The sequence below is a fragment of the Ixodes scapularis genome, unplaced genomic scaffold, assembly GCF_016920785.2.
Source record: "Ixodes scapularis isolate PalLabHiFi unplaced genomic scaffold, ASM1692078v2 ptg000378l_1__unscaffolded, whole genome shotgun sequence".
NCBI classification, from domain to species: Eukaryota; Metazoa; Arthropoda; class Arachnida; order Ixodida; family Ixodidae; genus Ixodes; species Ixodes scapularis.
Genome location: NW_024609976.1, coordinates 103,399 through 123,025, shown reverse-complemented (window position 1 = coordinate 123,025; position 19,627 = coordinate 103,399). Strand labels below are relative to the sequence as shown.

At 44.7% G+C, this 19,627-nt stretch overlaps 1 protein-coding gene across 1 annotated transcript; it reads left to right on the top strand.

Moving 5' to 3' along the window:
* The first annotated feature begins 3,602 nt into the window (after positions 1 to 3,602).
* On the top strand, positions 3,603 to 12,395 carry LOC121834067 (glycosyltransferase-like protein gnt13). Its single transcript, XM_042287807.1, has 3 exons — positions 3,603 to 4,171; positions 10,120 to 10,282; positions 12,273 to 12,395. The coding sequence occupies exons 1-3, from the start codon at positions 3,603 to 3,605 to the stop codon at positions 12,393 to 12,395; spliced, it is 855 nt and encodes a 284-aa protein (XP_042143741.1).
* Positions 12,396 to 19,627: the final 7,232 nt, after the last annotated feature.

Below are 19,627 nucleotides of genomic sequence, written 5' to 3'. Positions count from 1 at the left end.
ATGTTATTCGTGACAATATCAAGGTTATTAAACTACCTTAAATAGCCCAGCGTAAGAATTTGCAAAACTTTGCCGAGATCTACTGGATAATGTCATATACTTTGTTTTATTATTTTAAATCACAGCGGTTTGGTTTTGTTTTATTTACCTTACTAAAATATATCTTGATAGTGTCGAAGAATAGTCCCACTGGAATTGCTTGAGATGTGACAAAATAGCAAGCGGTCAAGCTTGCTTTTTCAAACAGGTGAGAGAAACGGCCGATCTGGTTTCGGCCGCTTGAGTAATAAATAACTTGCAAAAACAAATCAGCCAAGCTTGCCGTTGGTGTTTTCTTTCATTTACAGAATAAACCCAAATTTATATATTTTTGTAAAAATCAGAATATCAAACACAAAACCGTGCCTGAATGAGATTAAAGCAACGAGATATGTAACAGGCTTGAGCTGCGCTAGTTGATTCATAGTTCACTTAAGGCCAGCTGAAATAGAAAAAACATACACATAAAGAAAAGAGGATTAGAAAGCAAAAAAGAGGAAAAGAGAATTGTTCCCTCAAGTGTGGCTTGTAGTAGAGGAGGAGGAAAAAGAAAATCAGTTGTTAGTCCAGCGGTGTGAATGGTCTTTTCTTTATGTGTATGTTTTTCTAGTTCAGCTGGCTTTAAGTGAACAACGAGACATTTTCACACTTAAAGGGCAATATCTTTTGGGCCCAAAGGCTAGGCGAAATGTCACGTATAGTTATCCGAAAAAAATATACTCGACCTAACTTAGTCGGCACCTCAAGAAACACCGTTTTCTGTGCGCACAAATTTTATCTAGGCGCTTTAATTCAACAAATATGCAGCGCCTTCCTGCGGGACAGGTTTTTAACAGAAAATTCCGAGACTAATCAAGGAAAAAGAAAAAGAGCGAAGGACAACAAAACAAAGTCCTGGCTTTTTGTACTGTCTCGGGGTTTCGTCTTAAAATATGTTAGATTTCCACCAGCTAACTTAATATATAACGTTTCGTTCATTGAAACAGTTATCTGTAACATCATGTCGCTTTTAAATTTTTATTTTCTTGATCCGACAAATCAATCGCCAAGCGGCGCTACCTTTCAAGGAGACGTCCTGATCCACCTGGGTCTTGAAATATAGGGCCTGCTGAACACTTATGCCGAGGAAGTAGGTTTTTAATTTACAAAAAAATGACAAGTCAATCCTCAAACTTATTTCTCGCTTCGTGGGGTCGTGTAGAAGAGTAAGTAGAAATTATTTCACCGCGGATGAGAAACCGATATCAGAGAAGACCCAGCTTGTCATTCTTTGACAAATGAGCTGGCTGGGCTAGTTTATTTTGCTTAACAGACGACCAAACTGGGCAGCACTGGTACCACTTAACGCGGGAGAGAGCACGCGGTGAGCGTACAACGTTTACAGGGAACTAGGTGGGTGGAACATCGGTTCCACGACCCACAGAACAGTTTCTCAGCCACACGTATTGGTGTCGCCATTGAGGGTTCAAATTTTAAGCTTCTTCAAGATGATTACAAAGTGTACTCCGACCTAACAAATTAATAACAAAAAGTTACAGATGTTTCGGTACCTATGCAGGTGGTATTTTCAGTATACAACTTCAGCATACTTCGAGTCCTGCTACAACCATCGTGATGCATCGGTGTGCAACACCAACCGTAAACATTTACGGGGACGTGTGTGCTACCTAAGTGGTCGACCTCGCCTCACGTGTGGCAGTGTATACTGATGATGCGACCTGCATAGGTGGCGAAACGTCTGTACCTTTTACAGCGGAGCTGTTAAGGCCTAGTTTCTCCAGGATTGCGTCCCCCGCTAAGAAATGTCGGCTCAAAACTCTGGACAGCCACCGCCATCTATGAGCGACGGCGGCCACCAGACGATCACCTTGCCGGCCCTGCTTATAGATGGTGACAACCTTTCCAACCTTTTCAACCTTTCCACCCTATATTTCACCACAGTGGAAAGGCTGAATTTCTCAAGGCGTCGTCCAGATGTCGTCCTCAAGGTCGTCCTAGAAGTCGTCTTTGAGGTCGTCCTTCAGGTTGTTCGAGAGTTTGTCCTCGAAATCGTACTAGAAGTTATCCTTGAGGTCGTCCTACACGTCGTCCTCGAGGCCATCTTAGAAGGCGTCCTTGAGGTCATCCTAAACATTGTATTCAAAATCGTCCTAGGAGTCGTCTTTGAGGTCATTCTAGACGTCGTCCCTGAGGTTGTTCTAAACGTCGTCCTTGAGGTCGTCTAGATGTCTTTCCTGATGTCGTTCTCAAGGAGTCGTCCTCGAGGTCGTATTAGAAGTTGTCCTTGAGGTCGTCCTAGAAGTCTTCCTCGAGGTCGTCTGACCATAGTACAGCTTCGCTGGTCTTCCTCCTTCACCAGAGTGGAAAGGCTGAATGTTTTTAATCATGAATTCACCCGAAGTTTGGAAAATGTTTCTATCTTCAAGGTGGCCGCCGTGGGGCGTCAGCCTTAAAGTATTACCCGCTAAAAAAAAGCTTCTCTGCTAATGCATTTTATGCTGGGATGATATGCATTAACTGGGCTACAAGATGGAAGTGCGGAAACTCGTACCGACGCAAGTTCAGCCACTCCAGAGGATCGAATTCACTCTCCTCGATCTACTTCTAGACGAAGAAGCAACTTGCAGGCTTGTCCTACTTTCTTGTGGCTTGTACGATCACTGTTTGTTTTGCTGAATGAACGTTTTCAGCTCTTTCCTTGGCAAAAAAAGAACACGCTTTCCAGGGACGACGGATGCCCCTGGTTTCTTTAATCTTTTCCCGAAGCAGCATTCTCGGCGAGAAAGAACGTCTTAAAGCGATCTTTGGTCAGAATCAACTATTTCTTAGCGTAAAGAACACTTCTCTACCCCGAATGGCAGCTTCTATCCAAGGAAGTAGTTTGCTCCCCGAAAATATTCGGTGATGCACCTTCATAGTATCACTCTCTTATTCCCTCTACACTGTGCGGTCGCGCACGTTTATGGGCTACCTTGGCAGAAATGTTGATTTGCACCCGCGGATATCGTAATCTGATCTGCATCCGCTATCCGCCGGACATGATACAATTTAACCCCCTTCCGCCAGTTCAGCACCGTAATTCGCGGATATGCATGGCCCTAGTGATTGGTCATGGTTTACGCGAAACAGCGCACGTCGCAGCATTACCTGACTTTCCACTCAATCACGACGCAAGATCATCAAAATGTCGAAATAGCTAACGCTGTCCCTTCGCATCACTTCGCGTTATCCTCTGCAAAATGTTTTATTTCGTGACTCTTTTTCATATAATCACGTCCTCTGTGGCATTCCCAGAAATCATAAAGTTTATTAATTGTCAACATCATTTGCTGAGTTCCTATAATAGCCCACTTTTTTGTCACATGTTAGAAATCTACAGAACATCAAATGGAGGAAGCTTTATTTTTAATTAGAGCCAAACCACAACCAATGGCTTTGTGCTTTTTGGGTGTTCGTTCAATATTTTATTTTATGGCGATTATACTTTCGGGAATAAATAAAAATACTTATTTTATGGCTATTATACTTTCGGACTTGTTTCAGTCACGCGAAGTTGACTGTGAATGTGTGAATTGTTCCAAACAAGTTTGTTCTGGCCGTTGCATGACAGGTACTTCCACAGCTGTGGAAACGGTAATGGCATCAACCACAGCAGCAACAACAACGACAACCAAAGCGACAACACCATCCACAACAAGAACGAAAACAACAACGACAACCAAAGCGACAACACCATCCACAACAAGAACGAAAACAACAACGACAACCAAAGCGACAACACCATCCACAACAAGAACGACAACAATACCGACAACAAAGGCGACAACCCGAAGCACCACAAGAGCGACCACATCCGCGACAACAAGAACCTCGACGGCAAGAACAACGAGAAGTACAACAATGGTGACAACGAGAAGAACAACAGCGACAACGAAAACAACAACACGTGCGACAACAAAAAGCACGACAACAGCGACAACAAGAACAACAAGAGCGACAACAAGGGCTACAACAACAAAAACAACAACACGTGCGACAACAAGAAGGACAACAACAGCGACAACACGAACAACAAGAGCGACAACAAAGGCGACAACAATGGCAACAACCACGGCGTCTACTACAACGAAACGTAAGTGCCAGGAAATTATGCGCCCCCAGGGGAGGCTTCTCCCAGCTCAGAACTCCGTGGTGGAGCAAATCTCGAGAGTAGGAGCGTTAGCACTTTCGCCAACAACCGAACGAAAAGCAGTGCAAGTTCCGGAACGCGCGAAAGTAATAGCAGTTTATTTTGCAGGTACGCGAGAGTATTTGAAACACATAAATCAAAAATATGATTTCAATAAATGTCTATTTCCATGTTTTTGCGACGAATGTCTGTTAGTAGTTATCTCTCTAAAACATATAGCATTACATTATTTTCACATGCTTTGCATTGACCTGCTTAATAAAAAAATGCGAAAAAGGAACTGATGGGGGCCTTATATAAAAAAAACAAAAAAATAGTGCAATTAAAAAAAAGAATTCAGTAATAAACGGATTCCCCAAAGAAGAAACACTTCATATGTGTGTTGGCGAAAGGCACAATTAGTTAAAAATATAATTAAGTTAAAGGAATACAAAATTACGTTTTTTAAATAAAACATTCGAAGGAGAAGTTGTAAAGGAAGTGGAAAAATTAACTACTCATCCAAGTCCTTCAAGCGATGGGCATGCAACGCGTTCGATCCGCGGCCTAAATCTCATTTGAGTAATAGGGTCAGAATGTCCACCCCGAAAAGGGGCTGAGGGCCAACGCCGGGGGGGGGGGGGGGGGGGGAAGGGGGGGGGGGTTGCAGCGGTGTTGTTCAGCGTTGCAAAGCAGACGACTGCCCCGGCGACACCCTAGTGGTTTTTTAAGCCTTGTGCTTCCTGCTTTATCTAAGGTAATCGTTTTGCCATCTTTAGCGTTCAATGTTATATACGACTACTTTGGGCCAACGTTGATGCTATACGATTTAAAACACTAATTCGTTGGCAGCTTTCATTAAAACGAAAGCAAGAAGACCGTTCTTGCCCTGTCGCTCAACGGCTCAAAAGGCATAAACGATATCTCTTCATACGGCAGTTTTTGCTTTCCTGACGGTTTTTCAAATAACATTATAACAAAATACCTGTAGTTTAAAGGTATTTATCGAAAGAACGGAAGCCCACGTTCGAAGCCTTATTTTTGGCATTTGCTTTGCTCCTGCTGAGGGAAACTTTGTGTAGCCGAAGTGCCCTTTTCAGAAAAGACCTCGCAATTGTAGAACAGTAGCGGTAATGCTATTTCGCTTGATTTGCGTAGGAAAGGGATAATAAGGAAATATATGGACGAACCAATACTCAGCACTAAAGTAAACAGAATAATGCAAAATGCATGAGCAACTTAGATAAACAGAGTTACCTTTAAGCTAGACTGAAATGACGACAAAAGAAAGAAACTATTATTAAAGGCGTATTTGGCGCTCGAGGCGTTGGAACGAGGGGATCACAGCCGTTGGTTATTTGCGGGCAGCGTCCGAGAAAGTGGCGGGCCGCAGGCAGCCCGTGGGCCGCGTGTTTGAGACCCCTGTGTCGAACCATAGGCCATATGGTCGTTTGAGATCTTCCAATGTTTGTCATGAAATGGGTTATTTATGTATAAGGTATGTCGGAGTCCTTTAAGTGTTTTTATAAACACAGTTAAAAATCAAAATCAACTTTTTCGTCGTCTAATTAAGCGATTACCGGCAGATATAAGGGATCTTTTTTTGAAAAGTGGCGCGCACCATCTCGCGGCGCGCGTGAGGCAACAAGGGAAAGTTGACGGTCGCTTCCTTGTTGTCTGCTGCTACTGCACTACTGCTTTCACGAACCAGGTTATCTGCATTCGTATTAGGTTTCTGTGCACGGCAGATGACAAACCTGGCAGCGTCCTGTGCCGCGCTGCGCTGCCCGCATTAGGTGAGAAACCCTTCACCGCAGCGCGTTTTTCCCCTGCCTTTTTTTTTTTTTTTTGTAATGGCCATCATTTTGAATGAGCCATCGTTATTTGCTTAACGTTCCATCGCGCCTGGGCAACGCTCAAGAGCAAGGTACATTACCGCATCCAACGTGTTCTTTCTTTTTTCGTTAAATTTCGCCACACGGACCAGTTGAGCTGTACTCTGTTTCATGCTTTGTATACAACTCTGTCAAAGCTGCTGGCGTGTGAATGGGGTGTGATCTCTTAGATAATTTGCATGCGTTCACGCGCAAACCAAACCATAGGCGAAGCCCCATTCTGGCGTAATAGCTTGGACAGCTTTGTATACTAAGCATGAAACGGAGTATCAACATCCAGCGCTAAAGTTTCGTGAGGCGGGTGGCGCCGCACTAGGGCGACTTTTGGAACCATTGCGGCGGTAGGGATCCATACAAGCGCTACTCCAATAATAGTTTCTCTAGGGGCGTGGGTATTACCGGGTGAGCGGGAAGACTACGATACACGAGCCTTGCAGTCAACTTTGCTATGTCGTCCAATGTTAAAACGGCCCGTTGAAGACGAGAGGAGGGAGGACACCTGTCCACATTTCTTAGTTGTCTCGCGAGAAGGGGAGGATAGCAGCGTGAGTTTCCGCGGTTCGTCAAGTCAAGCGAGTTTCCTTCAATTGAATTTGTGTTCATAATAATATAGTTGCACTTAGCGCTGAAATGTATTATTATTTTTCAATATTAATACTTATTTGGTTTGAGAACTCGCAAAAAGTGGGAATTACATCCACTGGTGAATGAGGAGAGCAGCGTGCTTCGCGGTCTCTTTTCATCGAAAGTGTTTTCTTTTTTTAGACCGCAGCTCTTAGGCGCCAGTCCCCGGCTTGAGCGACGTCGCCGTCGGCTTATCCATGAGGTCACGTCACCCTCATGACGTCACGTGGTCCTCGTGACTTCGCGGGGGTCACGTCTTGTCTGCGACATTTCGTTCAGTAGCCTTACGTGATACCTCTCCGCCAAAAGTAAATAATTAAAAAACCCTGGAGGCAGGAAACTGAAAGACCAGAAAGAAATTAAAAGTTGATAAAGCCCCTTAATGTCTTAAACTCAGCGAGAGTTGTGCCGGTGCAAGATTTAAATTAATAATGGGGTTTTCATCCAGGACGTAAATTGGAACCTCGCGGAGCAAACATTAATGTACATTGGTAGAACAAATACGTACGTTGGTTTTGTACGTTATGGGCGTAAAGCTTCGCTGGATATGCAACGCCGTTTCCACTATACACCACGGTTTTACCCAATCAAAAAAATGTCAACCTGCCAAAACATTTGCTCTGATTCTACATTTTAGAGCCAAGCTCTCGGGCAGCCATTTCGGGCTTGAGCGGCGAGGAGGAGGGGAGGAGGAGGGAGGAGGGAGGTGGAGGAGACAAGAGAGGAGGTTGAAGAAAGGGGAGGAGGAGGAGGTGAAGGAGGAGGAGAGGCAGAGGAAGGGAGGCGGAGGAGAGAGGGGGAGGGGAGGAGGAGTAACAGGCAAGATTAGGAGGTGACGAGGAGGGAGGAAGGGTATACCCGTCCCTCAGTACGCTTCCCTCCTCCTCCGCAAGAGCTGCGCTCTATTTCGGCCTTACAGCGTGTTGTTAACGTCTTGCATTTTCTTTAGCTCTGAAAGACAATTGCTTCTGGTTTGTGCGCTCCTTGGGAGAGGCTATAATCTATCAAACCATTGAACTGCTTCCAAATTCAAATCATGTTATATGTACCCTTCATTTTTTTTTCTCTTAGTGGCGGTGGCATTTCAGCTACAGAGCATGAACGTGCATACACGATTTAGAAAGCGAGCCGTCAGGCTCGATTCCGTTCAGAGAAAGTCCATTAACAAAATGGGCCCTTGTTTTTCTATAATTATGTACCTGCCATTCGAAATAAAATGTTACATTTTAACTTACCGATCTCCGACCCGCTTAGGGGAGATATCCCATTCGATCCGGAGCATAATTGAGTTTCTTATGCTTCTTTCCTTTTAATAATTTTACATTTGCATTACACATTGGTGTATTTCTGCCTTGAGGCTCAAGGTTATGCACTTTTTGATTAAGCTATATCGGAGGGTTTGCGTCGATATATATTGCTTGACAACCCATCAGTTGAACACCCCACGCATTACTAAGGGCAGCCGCTAGCCTCAATCACCTTAGTGAATTTCTAGTAAATTGTTGACCTTTGAAGCTAACTGTTTTTTGGGAACTTTTTGAATTAATTATAATTATATAAATTATGCATCAAATCCAATGGCGCGACATAGACATGTGATCTCATTTTTCCAGTTGTAATTTTAGCGTAAAAACTGAATTGGTGCTGAGGTAGCGTGGCGTCAATTTTGCCGCTAAAGCCAGCGGGGAAACTGGATTCTTGTAAGGGTCATTCGACTTGAAGTAATATGGCATAAATATCGCGCTAAAACTTGCGGGTCGAAAAAACAAAGAACATATCTGAAAGTGACTTGGAGGTCCTAAGAAAGCTAATCGCTTAAGAAGTGGAAGACGAAGGAGCAACTTCTCTCCAAACTTCGATCCATAATCCGGCACCTCGACATGACGGCAGGGGTACGGTGTCGCTGCCTGGAAGATGACGCTTTTGTAATATGCAGTAATCAACATAATCTTTCTTACAATGATTTTTATTTCACTGTTAACTCTTAGACCTTACTATAGGCCTTATCAGTTGGTCGGATAGCAATTTCTCAGTACGTTGTACTGGTTTATTTTTAAATAATTAGTCATAATTGCAGGTATCAAAGCATTCAAAACATGCATTGTTTTTCCTTATTAGTGTGTTGCTTTATTTTTCAGCTTTTAAGCTCCCCAGCAAGCCAATCTTATGCACTCTCAACAAACAAGTTGTCCCGGGACCCCAGGATGGTGTCTGTGACATCATCTTCTTTAACCTGTTGTACGCCCCCGGAAAGGGTACTTTCCTCGACAGGAGCGCCGCTGTATTACAGTGGTTTCTGGGCTACGCCAAGAACCACAGCGTTTCAACGGAATACGGACTAGGGATCGATCATGGGTAGGCTTCAGGAGTCGCTTGGATTCCGTATCGTATATAGATATCGGTGACAGGCCGAAAACATTTGGAGCTGCGTGTTTTAGACGGTGTGCAATTCCTTCTAACCGCACTGCTATGTGTGTGGGTTTTTGTCTGATTTCTGTAGCAATATTTTATTCTATTTCCTGGAGCACTTCGAAGAGCCACTCGCTGCAATCTTTGGAGGAGGCTCTGCGAACCTAACTGAAAGGAGAAAGTCTGCGCAGCCACACTGAGGCTGCTGAAACACCATTCTCAGTGCCGCAGCACAGACCATTTTTTCAGGTCTAAATGTAATGTCAGCCTCGTCCTCCGCCGATCTTCATCGGTAGATTGCAGTGATTGGCTTTTACAGGTCGTTTGCGGGAAAGCAGACACTCGATGTATGGGAAAGAGTATATCAGGAGGTTCCCCGCTTTGAACCTAAACTAATAGGTGCTACCTCTCTAAGGCTTACGTAGAGCAGACTTGATTGGGTTTTGTCATAAGTAGAAGTTTATGCGACATACTTTAAAAAAAAAAAAATATAAATACGATTGTAAGAGGCTTCCTGCACACAGCGAAACTTTGTCAAATAGTTTAACGGTGATAAGGGCCCACATATTAGGGCGCAACTACAACCTTCTCAAAAAGGAGTCACGTTTAGTATGAGCCTGTCGAGAAGTTTTCTTTTTTGGCTAGATATTTAATCCGCTAACTGTAACGTACTGAGGCATACACAAATACGTTTTAATAGCCCAATTAGGCATATACCAGAGTAACTGCATGGTTCAAGAATTAGATGGGTGTCGTTTGTCTGACCGTTAAACGTTTGTTAAAAACGAAAAAAAAAAGATTTAGCGTTTATTAGGAGGAGGTTAGAGTAGGCAGGAGAATCGCCCAAAAAGTGACAGCGTCGTCATGTAGCAGCGTATTTTGATAACATATTTATTGTACGACGTTAACAGTGAACTGTGCTTAGAACGCGACCTTGAAACACGAATTGTTTCACGCGAAGTAACTTCAGTTTTACTTTTGCAGCAAAGAATCCGATGCTTACAGAGACCTGAACACAGCCGCCGGTCAGGACGCGGTCAAGGATTTCTGGAGTTTCAAACTGCGCCACTATGGACTCCTCAACTTCCGGGTGCACGATGCCTTTGTTAGCCACAACATTGCCGAAGACTACGTAAAGCTCCTGAAGGTACTACGCAAGGTGCCACTTCGGATACAGGGTGGAAGTCTTTCCCTAGTCCATAGTGTAAGATATAGCGTTTATTGGTGAGGACACAGCACGGCCGAAAATCCGACACCATCGAGTAGAAAAGTCCCATGGACAAAATGCGCAATAGCAGCGTCCCTAGCAGTTCAGGTGCACTCCGGGAGCCGAAGACGGTCAACGGGCAGTTTCGCTTTCGGTTTCTCCAGACTGTGCATCTGTCCTCTGCTACTCGTCTGCACCAAAATTGCTCATGTCGCGTAGATTGCTCCACACTTACGCGCGATGCAATAGGTACCCCTTTGCTCTGGTCGATACATATCAGACACAGCGAATAACAAAACAATTAAGACTTTTCTGGCATGGGAAGTCAGCGAAAACCCTGCAACTGCGAAGTGAGTACGGCGAACGCCATGCCAGCTCACGACGTGCATTCGATTTTATCCTCGAGAACAGCCACTGACACTAGTACTCCAGTTTTATAAGAAGGTTGTCTCGCCTATCGCAATTTTCAATCAGGCTAATGCGGTACAAGACAAACCTCGCTGTACGAGAATGTGTTGAAGCGCAAACATGCACCTCTTACTAGTCGTTGTGAGGAAATTTGCCACGGAAATAATGAACACACCGTCGCGGCGTTGGTGTGCCTATATCTTTGAATGCGCTGGTCCCTTAGGCATAAGCCTTTTAGTCCCAACACTTCGTTTTTCGTAAAGTTTGCGATTATCGGATAGTTAATCGGCATCTGGTTCTCGTTCGGCGACCTCAGACTGGTAAGAGTCAACCTTGTACTTTTGCTGAGGTGTCACAAACCAAAGCTGTTGTCCGGCAGAGCTTTGGCCTTTTATATTTTATCTCACTGGGTATGGCTCCTAAGAAAATTCCGAGTTGCAATAGCTGCTGCATACTTAAATGCTATCGCAATAATTTTTATGCCAAGCATATTATTGCACAAATTTAAAAAAAAAAAATTCATATATCTAGAAGCTCTGGGCAAAAGTCATCGTTTAAAATACAAAACTTACTGGTTCATGGGGAAGAAAAAAAATAGGCAGATCTACTTAAGACTCCTTTCATGTAGGAATGCGAAAGCATTCTTACACGCAACGTATTCCTACAGGCAGCGCCCGATGCGTTCCTATCGCACACGGCGCTGGGGCGGTGACATCCCGCTCCTCCACTGCGCAAGCCCCGCGAACCTGGCCGACTTCACGGCGGCTTCCGGGACGAAGAATTCCGTTGCTGTTTTTTTTTCTTTGTGTTTCATTTCTGAAGCGCGTCTGCATTGACCTCGAGCGGCCGCACCGGCTTCCGTGACAAAACATCTGATATGATGTGTCGGAGCCACTTCAGGTGCCGTGTTTCGCGGTTACGGTTTTTTAGGTCTCGTTTTTTCGCGATTACAAACGTCGCCAGCTCCGCTTCATGGTACAGTTAATTCTTTTGCATAAAAAGTGGCCGATTGTGTGGCTACTATTTTTGTACCATTGGGCAGGGGGCTATACGGACAAACTTACCAGGCCTTCCGCAGCGGAAGCGTTTCTGGTGGAGCAAAAAAAAGGTGAGTTTCATTTTAAGCTTTAACCTCAATATCTTTTAAAAAAAAAAAAAAAAACGGGCTGATCTCCGGTGTGGCGCAATGGTAACACATCTCGCGCTGGTATTAGCACTAAGTGACCAGACCTTTTGTTTCATCTTTTAACAGGTCAGGGGTGTTGAGTATAGCCTCTTCAAATTGACCCCAGAAAAGATTCCAGCTATGAAGGTCTCCTTCGAACTTTCGGATCTCTAGTCTTAGAGGTTTAATAGCTATCGTCCTTGACCTTAGATTACCTTGGTCCCGATCTTATAATCGTTCCAGAGCATTTGATGCGATGTTAGGCGTGCGCAGGGCATCCAGCTTGAGCGTGGCTCTTGTCCGTAAACGGCAGATTGACACGTGATAAGCCTCTACGCTTTTTATCTTTTCTTCAAGGTGATCAATATCAACCCCATCTTCAATCTCACAGTCAACTGCCTTCAATGCTGCTTCCTTCAGTTTGATGATATTCAAGCTTTCCGTGAGTTCACCCGCGGTTGCATCCGAGGAACCCTGTAAAGCTTGTAACTTGTAACTCCGCAGTCGGTCCATTTTCTGTAGGCTTGGTGTTATCTGGGTTCCCTGCCTGCCAGATGGGGATCTGTCACTCGTTTTCTCGGGCGTCTCCTAGATCCCAGGTTTCGGCACTAGATGTTTGGGATCTGAAGAAAGTACGACCTGACCGACGTGATAGTAGCGGTTCATCAGAAAGAGATCATGGCGGGTTTCTTCTGGGTGTGACCCCGTTCCACACTTCTTCGTCGTCCCGTGTTCATTCTCCGACAACGCCTATTGAATACCTTCCAAGATATACCTACCTTATCTGGTCGTCCTCAATGGCTTCGTCAAATACACTGAGGTCAAGTTGGTGGACTCTTTGCAGCGCAACAGAATTTCGGACTGACCAGCAGTTAAATTTCGAATACGTCTATACAAACTTTAGCTAACATCCCAAGGTCCACACAAGGCTTGGATATGAAGCTGGTTCATGCGAAGCGAGCTTAAATAAACCATTTTGTTGTATGTCTCCTTTTTTGTTAAAAGTATCAGGCGGAATGAAAACGTGCCCATAAATGAGGAGCTTAGGGTGCCTTCATGTGCGCTTCGCATAGAGTGATACCAAATGCCTGTTTCCCTTTCCCACACCCTCGTACACCGTCATTTTGTTTCTCACTGTTTCCCCGTGCGCCGGAAAGTGGCCTTTCTGTCCATCGGTCCTCCCATCCGAGGGGGGAAATGCTAATCCTCCCTCCGTGGGTTCCACAACGCTGCTCCGAACTTGTGAGATAAGGTGCTTGTTTCCGGGAGGGCTATAAGCCCACGGATTATCGCCGAGGACCAAAATGGCTGCGGGTTTGTCGGCGAGTGGTATTACAAAGGGTGGGATCACCCTAGCAAAGTGCACATGAAGGCTCCCTGGAGGAGCTTATCTAATGTGAAAAAAGTATGCAAAGAAGAGTGGTCGTTAATTCTGCACAATTGAAAAACCGTGGCGGAGAAAAAAAGTAATGAAACGCAAGGCTTTAAAATGTTATACATTCAGAGTTTCCATAGTCAGTTCGACTGTGCTTATGCCGCATTTTAATGAACAAGCTCCATGCAGAAGCATTCAACGCTGCTCAGAAGCACGTTCACCCTGTTACTGATTACTTTGTGAATGTTTTCAACGAACATATGTGAAAGTGGCCATTGTTATTGTTATGCTGCCTGCCATTGAACATGACGCGCCAATTCACTGACACCCTTTTCATAAAAAAGCCGGCGTTCATCAAGGCGGTAGAGATGTCCCCTGCTCAGTGAAATGAGAAGATATCCGCAACTGGTACCGGTCAAGGTAAAAAAAGTAATTCGCTACCGAGATGACCTTACGGTGCCGACTGCAATTTTGATCGTTAGCAGTCTTTAACAAGACAGGGTGAGTAGGTCTGTAAACAAAACCAGAATTCCCTGAACAATAAAGAAGGATATTTTCTGGTTTCCTTTTTGCTTCAGATCAATTATGCTAATGCAATTTTCGTTTACGGAAGAACTGTGTAATCACGGTTGACTATATTCAAAGATTGTTTGCTTTTTTTTTCGCTTTTCTTCAGGGTAGAAAAATAAAGACGGTAGTGAAATTGAGAAACCTAGCGTGGGAAATGAAAAACTCCGAAACAAAATAACGATCTTGGAAAGCAGTAAATGCTGAGTGCGAAAAAAAGCTAAGGTATAGCTTGACACGTGATAAGGCTCTACGCTTTTCATCTTTTCTTCAAGGTGATCAATATCGACCCCATCTTCAATCTCACAGTCAACTGCCTCAATGCTGCTCCCTTCGGTTTGAGGATGTTCAAGCTTTCTACATGCTTAAGCATAAGCATGTAGCAAGCTCCATTATCTCTGAGGCAATAAACTTAAATTTTACATCGGCTTTGAATCGCTCAAACACTTCGCCCGTTTCTCCAAATTTGTTCACGAATGTTACAAATTCGGAAAGAACTGCAACTCAGGCTGCTAGAGGAGATAATGGCTTTCAGGGACAATATTCCTCAAAGCACCGTCAGGAGAATTTGTTCGTCCTGGATAACATTCGTGGTCGAATACTTTGACCAGACTCCCGTCTGGCCTTCGCTACAAAGAGTAGACAAGTACAGACCAGACGAATTTAGAAACAAATACCCATAAGTCGCGCAATTCTGGATTGCACATAAGTATTTATTCAAAGCCCCAGCGACCTCAGAACACACAGTGGCACGCTCCCGTCCTATAAGTACCACAGCGCATCAGAGGCTTAATTCGAATCGCACCAAAGGGGTTTGTATGTTTTGTGAGTGACGTAGCACAACGTATAATGTATCACCGCCGACTATCGGAAGAGTATGGTGTCTATGAGGATTTTGAAGCAGGGAGATTTTGTCACGGCCGACAGAGGCTTTGCGATTGCCGAAGACCTGACAAAACTCGGCGCGGAACTAGATGTTCCACCTTTTCTGAACGGCAAACCTCAGCATTCTCTTCAAGAAGAAATTGAGACACGATCAATTGCCAAAGGTCGGGTGCCCGTAGAGTGCGTCATTGCTGAAGTTAAGTAATTTGTCATACTCAGGTTCACTTTCCCGAACTTGATGGTATCGTTGCTGAATCCCATTTGGAAAACGTGCACTTTAAGCTGTGTAATTTTACAAATGATCATCTGTCAGATAGAAGTAGATATTGAACTGTGACACAGAAATCTCGTGGCGCGGCTTATAAATGTCTGACATATTTTTGTCGGTTTCGGTCTTTTTTAAAACCGAATTCGCGTTTCTGTATATAGATATTTGCTTTTTTCAAGTTCGGTTTTTCGGTACTGGGCAGAATTGTTTCGAGAATTAAATCCTTTCTCGAAGTCGCAACGTACCTGCTAGGTATTTCGGAATTTTATTTAAAACAAACGCACATAGAAACATTTCACGGAGTGGAATAGCCAAAGTTATTGCAGAACCGAAAATAAATTGTGACTGTCGCAGACTTGTCAAAGCTGTTTTTTCTTTTTATTATAAACGGCTTCGATGCGATATTTCTGGTCTCCGCTGATTCCCAGAAAGCTAATCTCGGCGTTTGCTTCTCGTGGTTTATAAGTATATGTCGAAAACACGGAACTCTACTTACGATGACCGCTACATAAAATAGTTCAAAGAGTGCCATAATGAGCCTTGAGCTGAAAAAACCTTCAGGAGGCACCACGATGTGTATTGATCTTTGTCATATTTATTTGTGCTAGTGTGTGGTCACTGCCTTTTTGTATTTTTTTTCTTTTTTTTTTTAAGAATGAAAAAAAAAAGATATATCTGAACTTAACACGAACGCACGTGAAATTTTTTTTTAGTTTTCTTTCTTTTTTGGGACGGTACAGAATGAGCATGAAAACTCCTCCGCAAACGAAGAGAAACATCTCAAGCTATTCTAGACAAGCTTCGAGACCTCAGGATACGGTTAAGCATTGATTAAAGCTCACAAACGCACTGTGTAGTCTATAAATACGGTTCCGATTGAAAACTTATAATTACTACGCAACTGCACCAGCTTTCTGTCACTTAAGAGTTGGAGAGGCCTTTAGCATGATCCCTAACAACGTTATGGAAGATTTCTAAATCCCTAAACATTTTCGTCACATACAGAAACTTGCTGAGTGGTATTTTTGTACAATTGGTACGCCTGCACCACTACGAACCACAAAATTACACCAGCGAAAAGCAGATAGGCCATTTGTCCTCGCATCTAGCAGTGAAAATTGTGTACTGGTTTTCGTTTTTCAATGAAGAAAATATCTTAGGCTCTGATGGCTTCTGGTCTGAGTATACTGTGCTGCTTTGCTTCCAGAAGATTTTCTAGTTTAATCGGGCCACACGTTTGGCTTGCCTTATCATACGTAACACCATCGGGAGACGCACCAAGAAACTGTACGTCAGTACTTTACGTATAAGTCCTCTGTAAACACATGCCCATTCTTCAGCGCTTAGTATCGCTCAATAGCTTACTGTTCGTAAGAATACCCTATTTTCATGTACTTCTAGGGAAGCCAGATACATTTTTGGTACACCGTCGCGATGGATTTCAGGGCGATTTTCAGCCCATTTATTTCCCCAAAGTGGGATGCAGCTATTCCTGTGGCCCGCTCGGCATGCCAAAGATCTTTAGAGCGCTGCCCATGTTTTTGAACCTCCATATCTGGTGGGTGCTGCACCGTGATGAAGTGGAGAGGTAAAATACAGGATGATTTGAGGAGAAGCCAGGCTCTTTAAATTGACCGCAAAATTCGGTTTCTTAACCTATCGCGCTACCTCTTTGTGCAGCGTTGCCCACAAATGGTGCACTTCCTTTTCTTTTTTTTTGTAAAATTTGCAAAGAGCGAATTTACCTGAGGAAAAAGTAAAAAAAAAAAAAAGGCTTAGCTCCTATTGAAATGCAGCGACGCCACCGGTCTTCAAACAACACGGCGCCGTTACGCACGGGAGACAAGAGATGGCGCAAGCGGTCGCGATGCCAACTGCCGCCAAAGAACGAGCATACGACGCCGTCTTTCGCAAACAACGAACTGCGTTTTCTTGTTGTTACCGGCCCTGTTTTTGTTTCTGCGACTGTCGCCGCCTGCGGAACGCGCGCCTCTTTTGAGTCGAAGAGATTGTCTGCCAAAGACGCCGGCTCTCGGCGCCGTGTGCTCGTTCGTTGGCGGTGTTCGTTGCGCCACCTCTTGTCTGATGTGCGAAGCCGCGCCGTGTTGTTTGAAGACCGGTGGCGTCGCTGCGTTTCCATAGGAGCTAAGCCTTTTTCTTTCTTTACTTTTTCCTCAGGTAAGTTCGCTCTTTGCAAATAAAAATAAAAGCACACTCTGTGGGCAACGCTGCACAAAGTCGTAGCGCGATAGGTTAAGAAACCGAGTTTTGCGGTTGATTTCAAGAACCTGGCCTCTCCTTGAATCACCCTGTAGATAGCCGGAGCTCCTCCCACAAAACCGCAGTTGTCAACTTCACTGGATGCTGCACCAATAAAATCACGGGTGTTGGCTTGAATATCTTTAGAAACGGTAGGCTATGTGCCTCCCTAAAATATATGCCTGCACTTCTTCTTCTTCGAGGAGAACCCTGTGTTGCCATCCTACTTGTGTAGGACGCATGAATTTAGTTTCGAAATTGACTATTTCTTTATGTCCACCTTCTTGGCTGCATCTTGTCAAGGTTTTTGATGTGGAAAAGAAATTTTAGAAAACTATGTTGTCATCAGAGTCCCTGCTGAGGTTCCTTTGCCGGATTACTAGGGAGCTTTAGTGCACGTAATTTCATCAGGAACGTACAAGTGTCCACAACGAAGTACGTGCAACCCGAACCCTATTAGAGCACACACATGCTTGCGGACACGAACCAAACCAGCAGGGCAAGTCCCGGGGCCAATTTCGTCACAACGACTTGCGAGAGGTGCATTATTGTGCTTGAACGTATTCTCGTACAGCGGGGGTCGTCATGTACCGCATTAGCCTGACTGAAAATAGCTATCGACGAAACAAAGGTCTTCTTACACTGGAGTACTAGTCTCAGTGGCTTTTCTGTAGGTTGCTAGCGAATGCACGGAGTGAGCCAGTACGGCGTTCAGCGTACACAGTTCGCCGTTGCAGGAAGTTCTCTCACTTTACGTACCAGCATAATCCGAATTGTTTCATTCTTGGTTGTGTCCAATATGTAGCGAGGAGGAGAAAATTGTACATACTGCATCGCACGTAAATGTGACGCAATCCACGGCAGCATGAGCAATGGCGGTGCGGAGACGATAGGAGACGACAGACGCACAAGTCAGCGCAATCGATGCCGGAACTACCCATTGGCGGTCTCCGGTTTTTCTAGTCCCGAAGGAAAAATCCATCAATGTAACCCTTTTTGGCAGTCAATGTTTTCTAGTGGACCGCTGACTGTGCCTGACTGTACGTCAAGCATGTCTGATTGGCCAACAAGTTACTCTGACCGACAGTCAAACTCCAGTCAGACCCCGCTTGTCGGCTTTCTGATGGTTTCCTGGTGGCAGTCGGCCGCCGCGAAATGCCATCAGAATGTCTTGGTGGTGATTCTGACTGTACATCGATTGTTTCTGACTGTACGTCAGAAAGCTTTGACGTGCAGACAGACGTACGGTCAAAGGACGTAAAGTTCGTTCGGATACCACTATTTCGTCAATTCTACGAATACGAAAATTAATCTATGCACGAGAAAACGATTTTGGGACGTGAGCCCATAAAACCGCTGACGTTAGAGATATGACACGCAACCGACCGACAACCTTGGTCAGAAGCCCGCCGAAGCGCCGAACACGACACTTCGCACTTCGCTTCGCCCATAGAGGCTTCGCCGAGCTTTCATGAACAATCGCTCTCGACTCGTTTTGTTTGCCCGCTCGCTCCAACCTGTCGATCCTGCCCGGGCTCTACAATGTCTTGTGTTTTAGTAGAATTTCTACTCGACAAGACCCAGCCTGTTGTGAGTTCCGACGATGTAAGGGACTTTAGCGGTGTAGTTGAAGACGACAGGGTGTACCAGGTCTACTGGGCCGGTGATGCGCGAACAAAAGGATCGTTCTACGACGCGAAAGTACTCTACATGGCAGGTGAGTAGAACTGAAGTACGGCAAGTGATGTACGAGTGCTTTGCATAACATGCTGACAGCTTAACTGCATTTGCAGCCAAAGCATTTCGTATAAAACTAAGAGTCAAATCGCGTTTTCCAAACGGTGTCGTAGCATAGCGGTTAAGATGTCCGATTTGTACTCATGTGGTCGCGGGTTCGATGCGCGGTGGTGCTGCTTTTTTTTTTCTCGTACATTTTGTTTTATCGAGGCATTTGGCGATATTTATGACTGCGTATAGCTTTACTCTTATATAAATGCTGCCCTTGTTGATGGAATTCCCTTGGCAGTGGCAGTCAGACGTCATCTGATGGACCATCAGATGACGTCTGATGGTCCATCACGTTCCACCAACGCTGCTGACTGGCAGTCAGTGTCCCAAATTACGTAGCTTGATGGAATTTTCAATAGGGGTGCACCTGAACAGCTAGGAGCGCTGCTAATTCGCATATCGTCTATTGGCACGTCCCCTAGTAGCTTCAGAGCCGTGTATTGGGGGGGTATGGCCATTCATTGGTTTGAATATACGAGTATCTGGTGGCCAACCACTGGCAGCGAAACAGCCCCCAGCGGGGGTTCTGAGCTGTAAAAGTGAGACTTGACTGATTTAACCCGTGTTAGC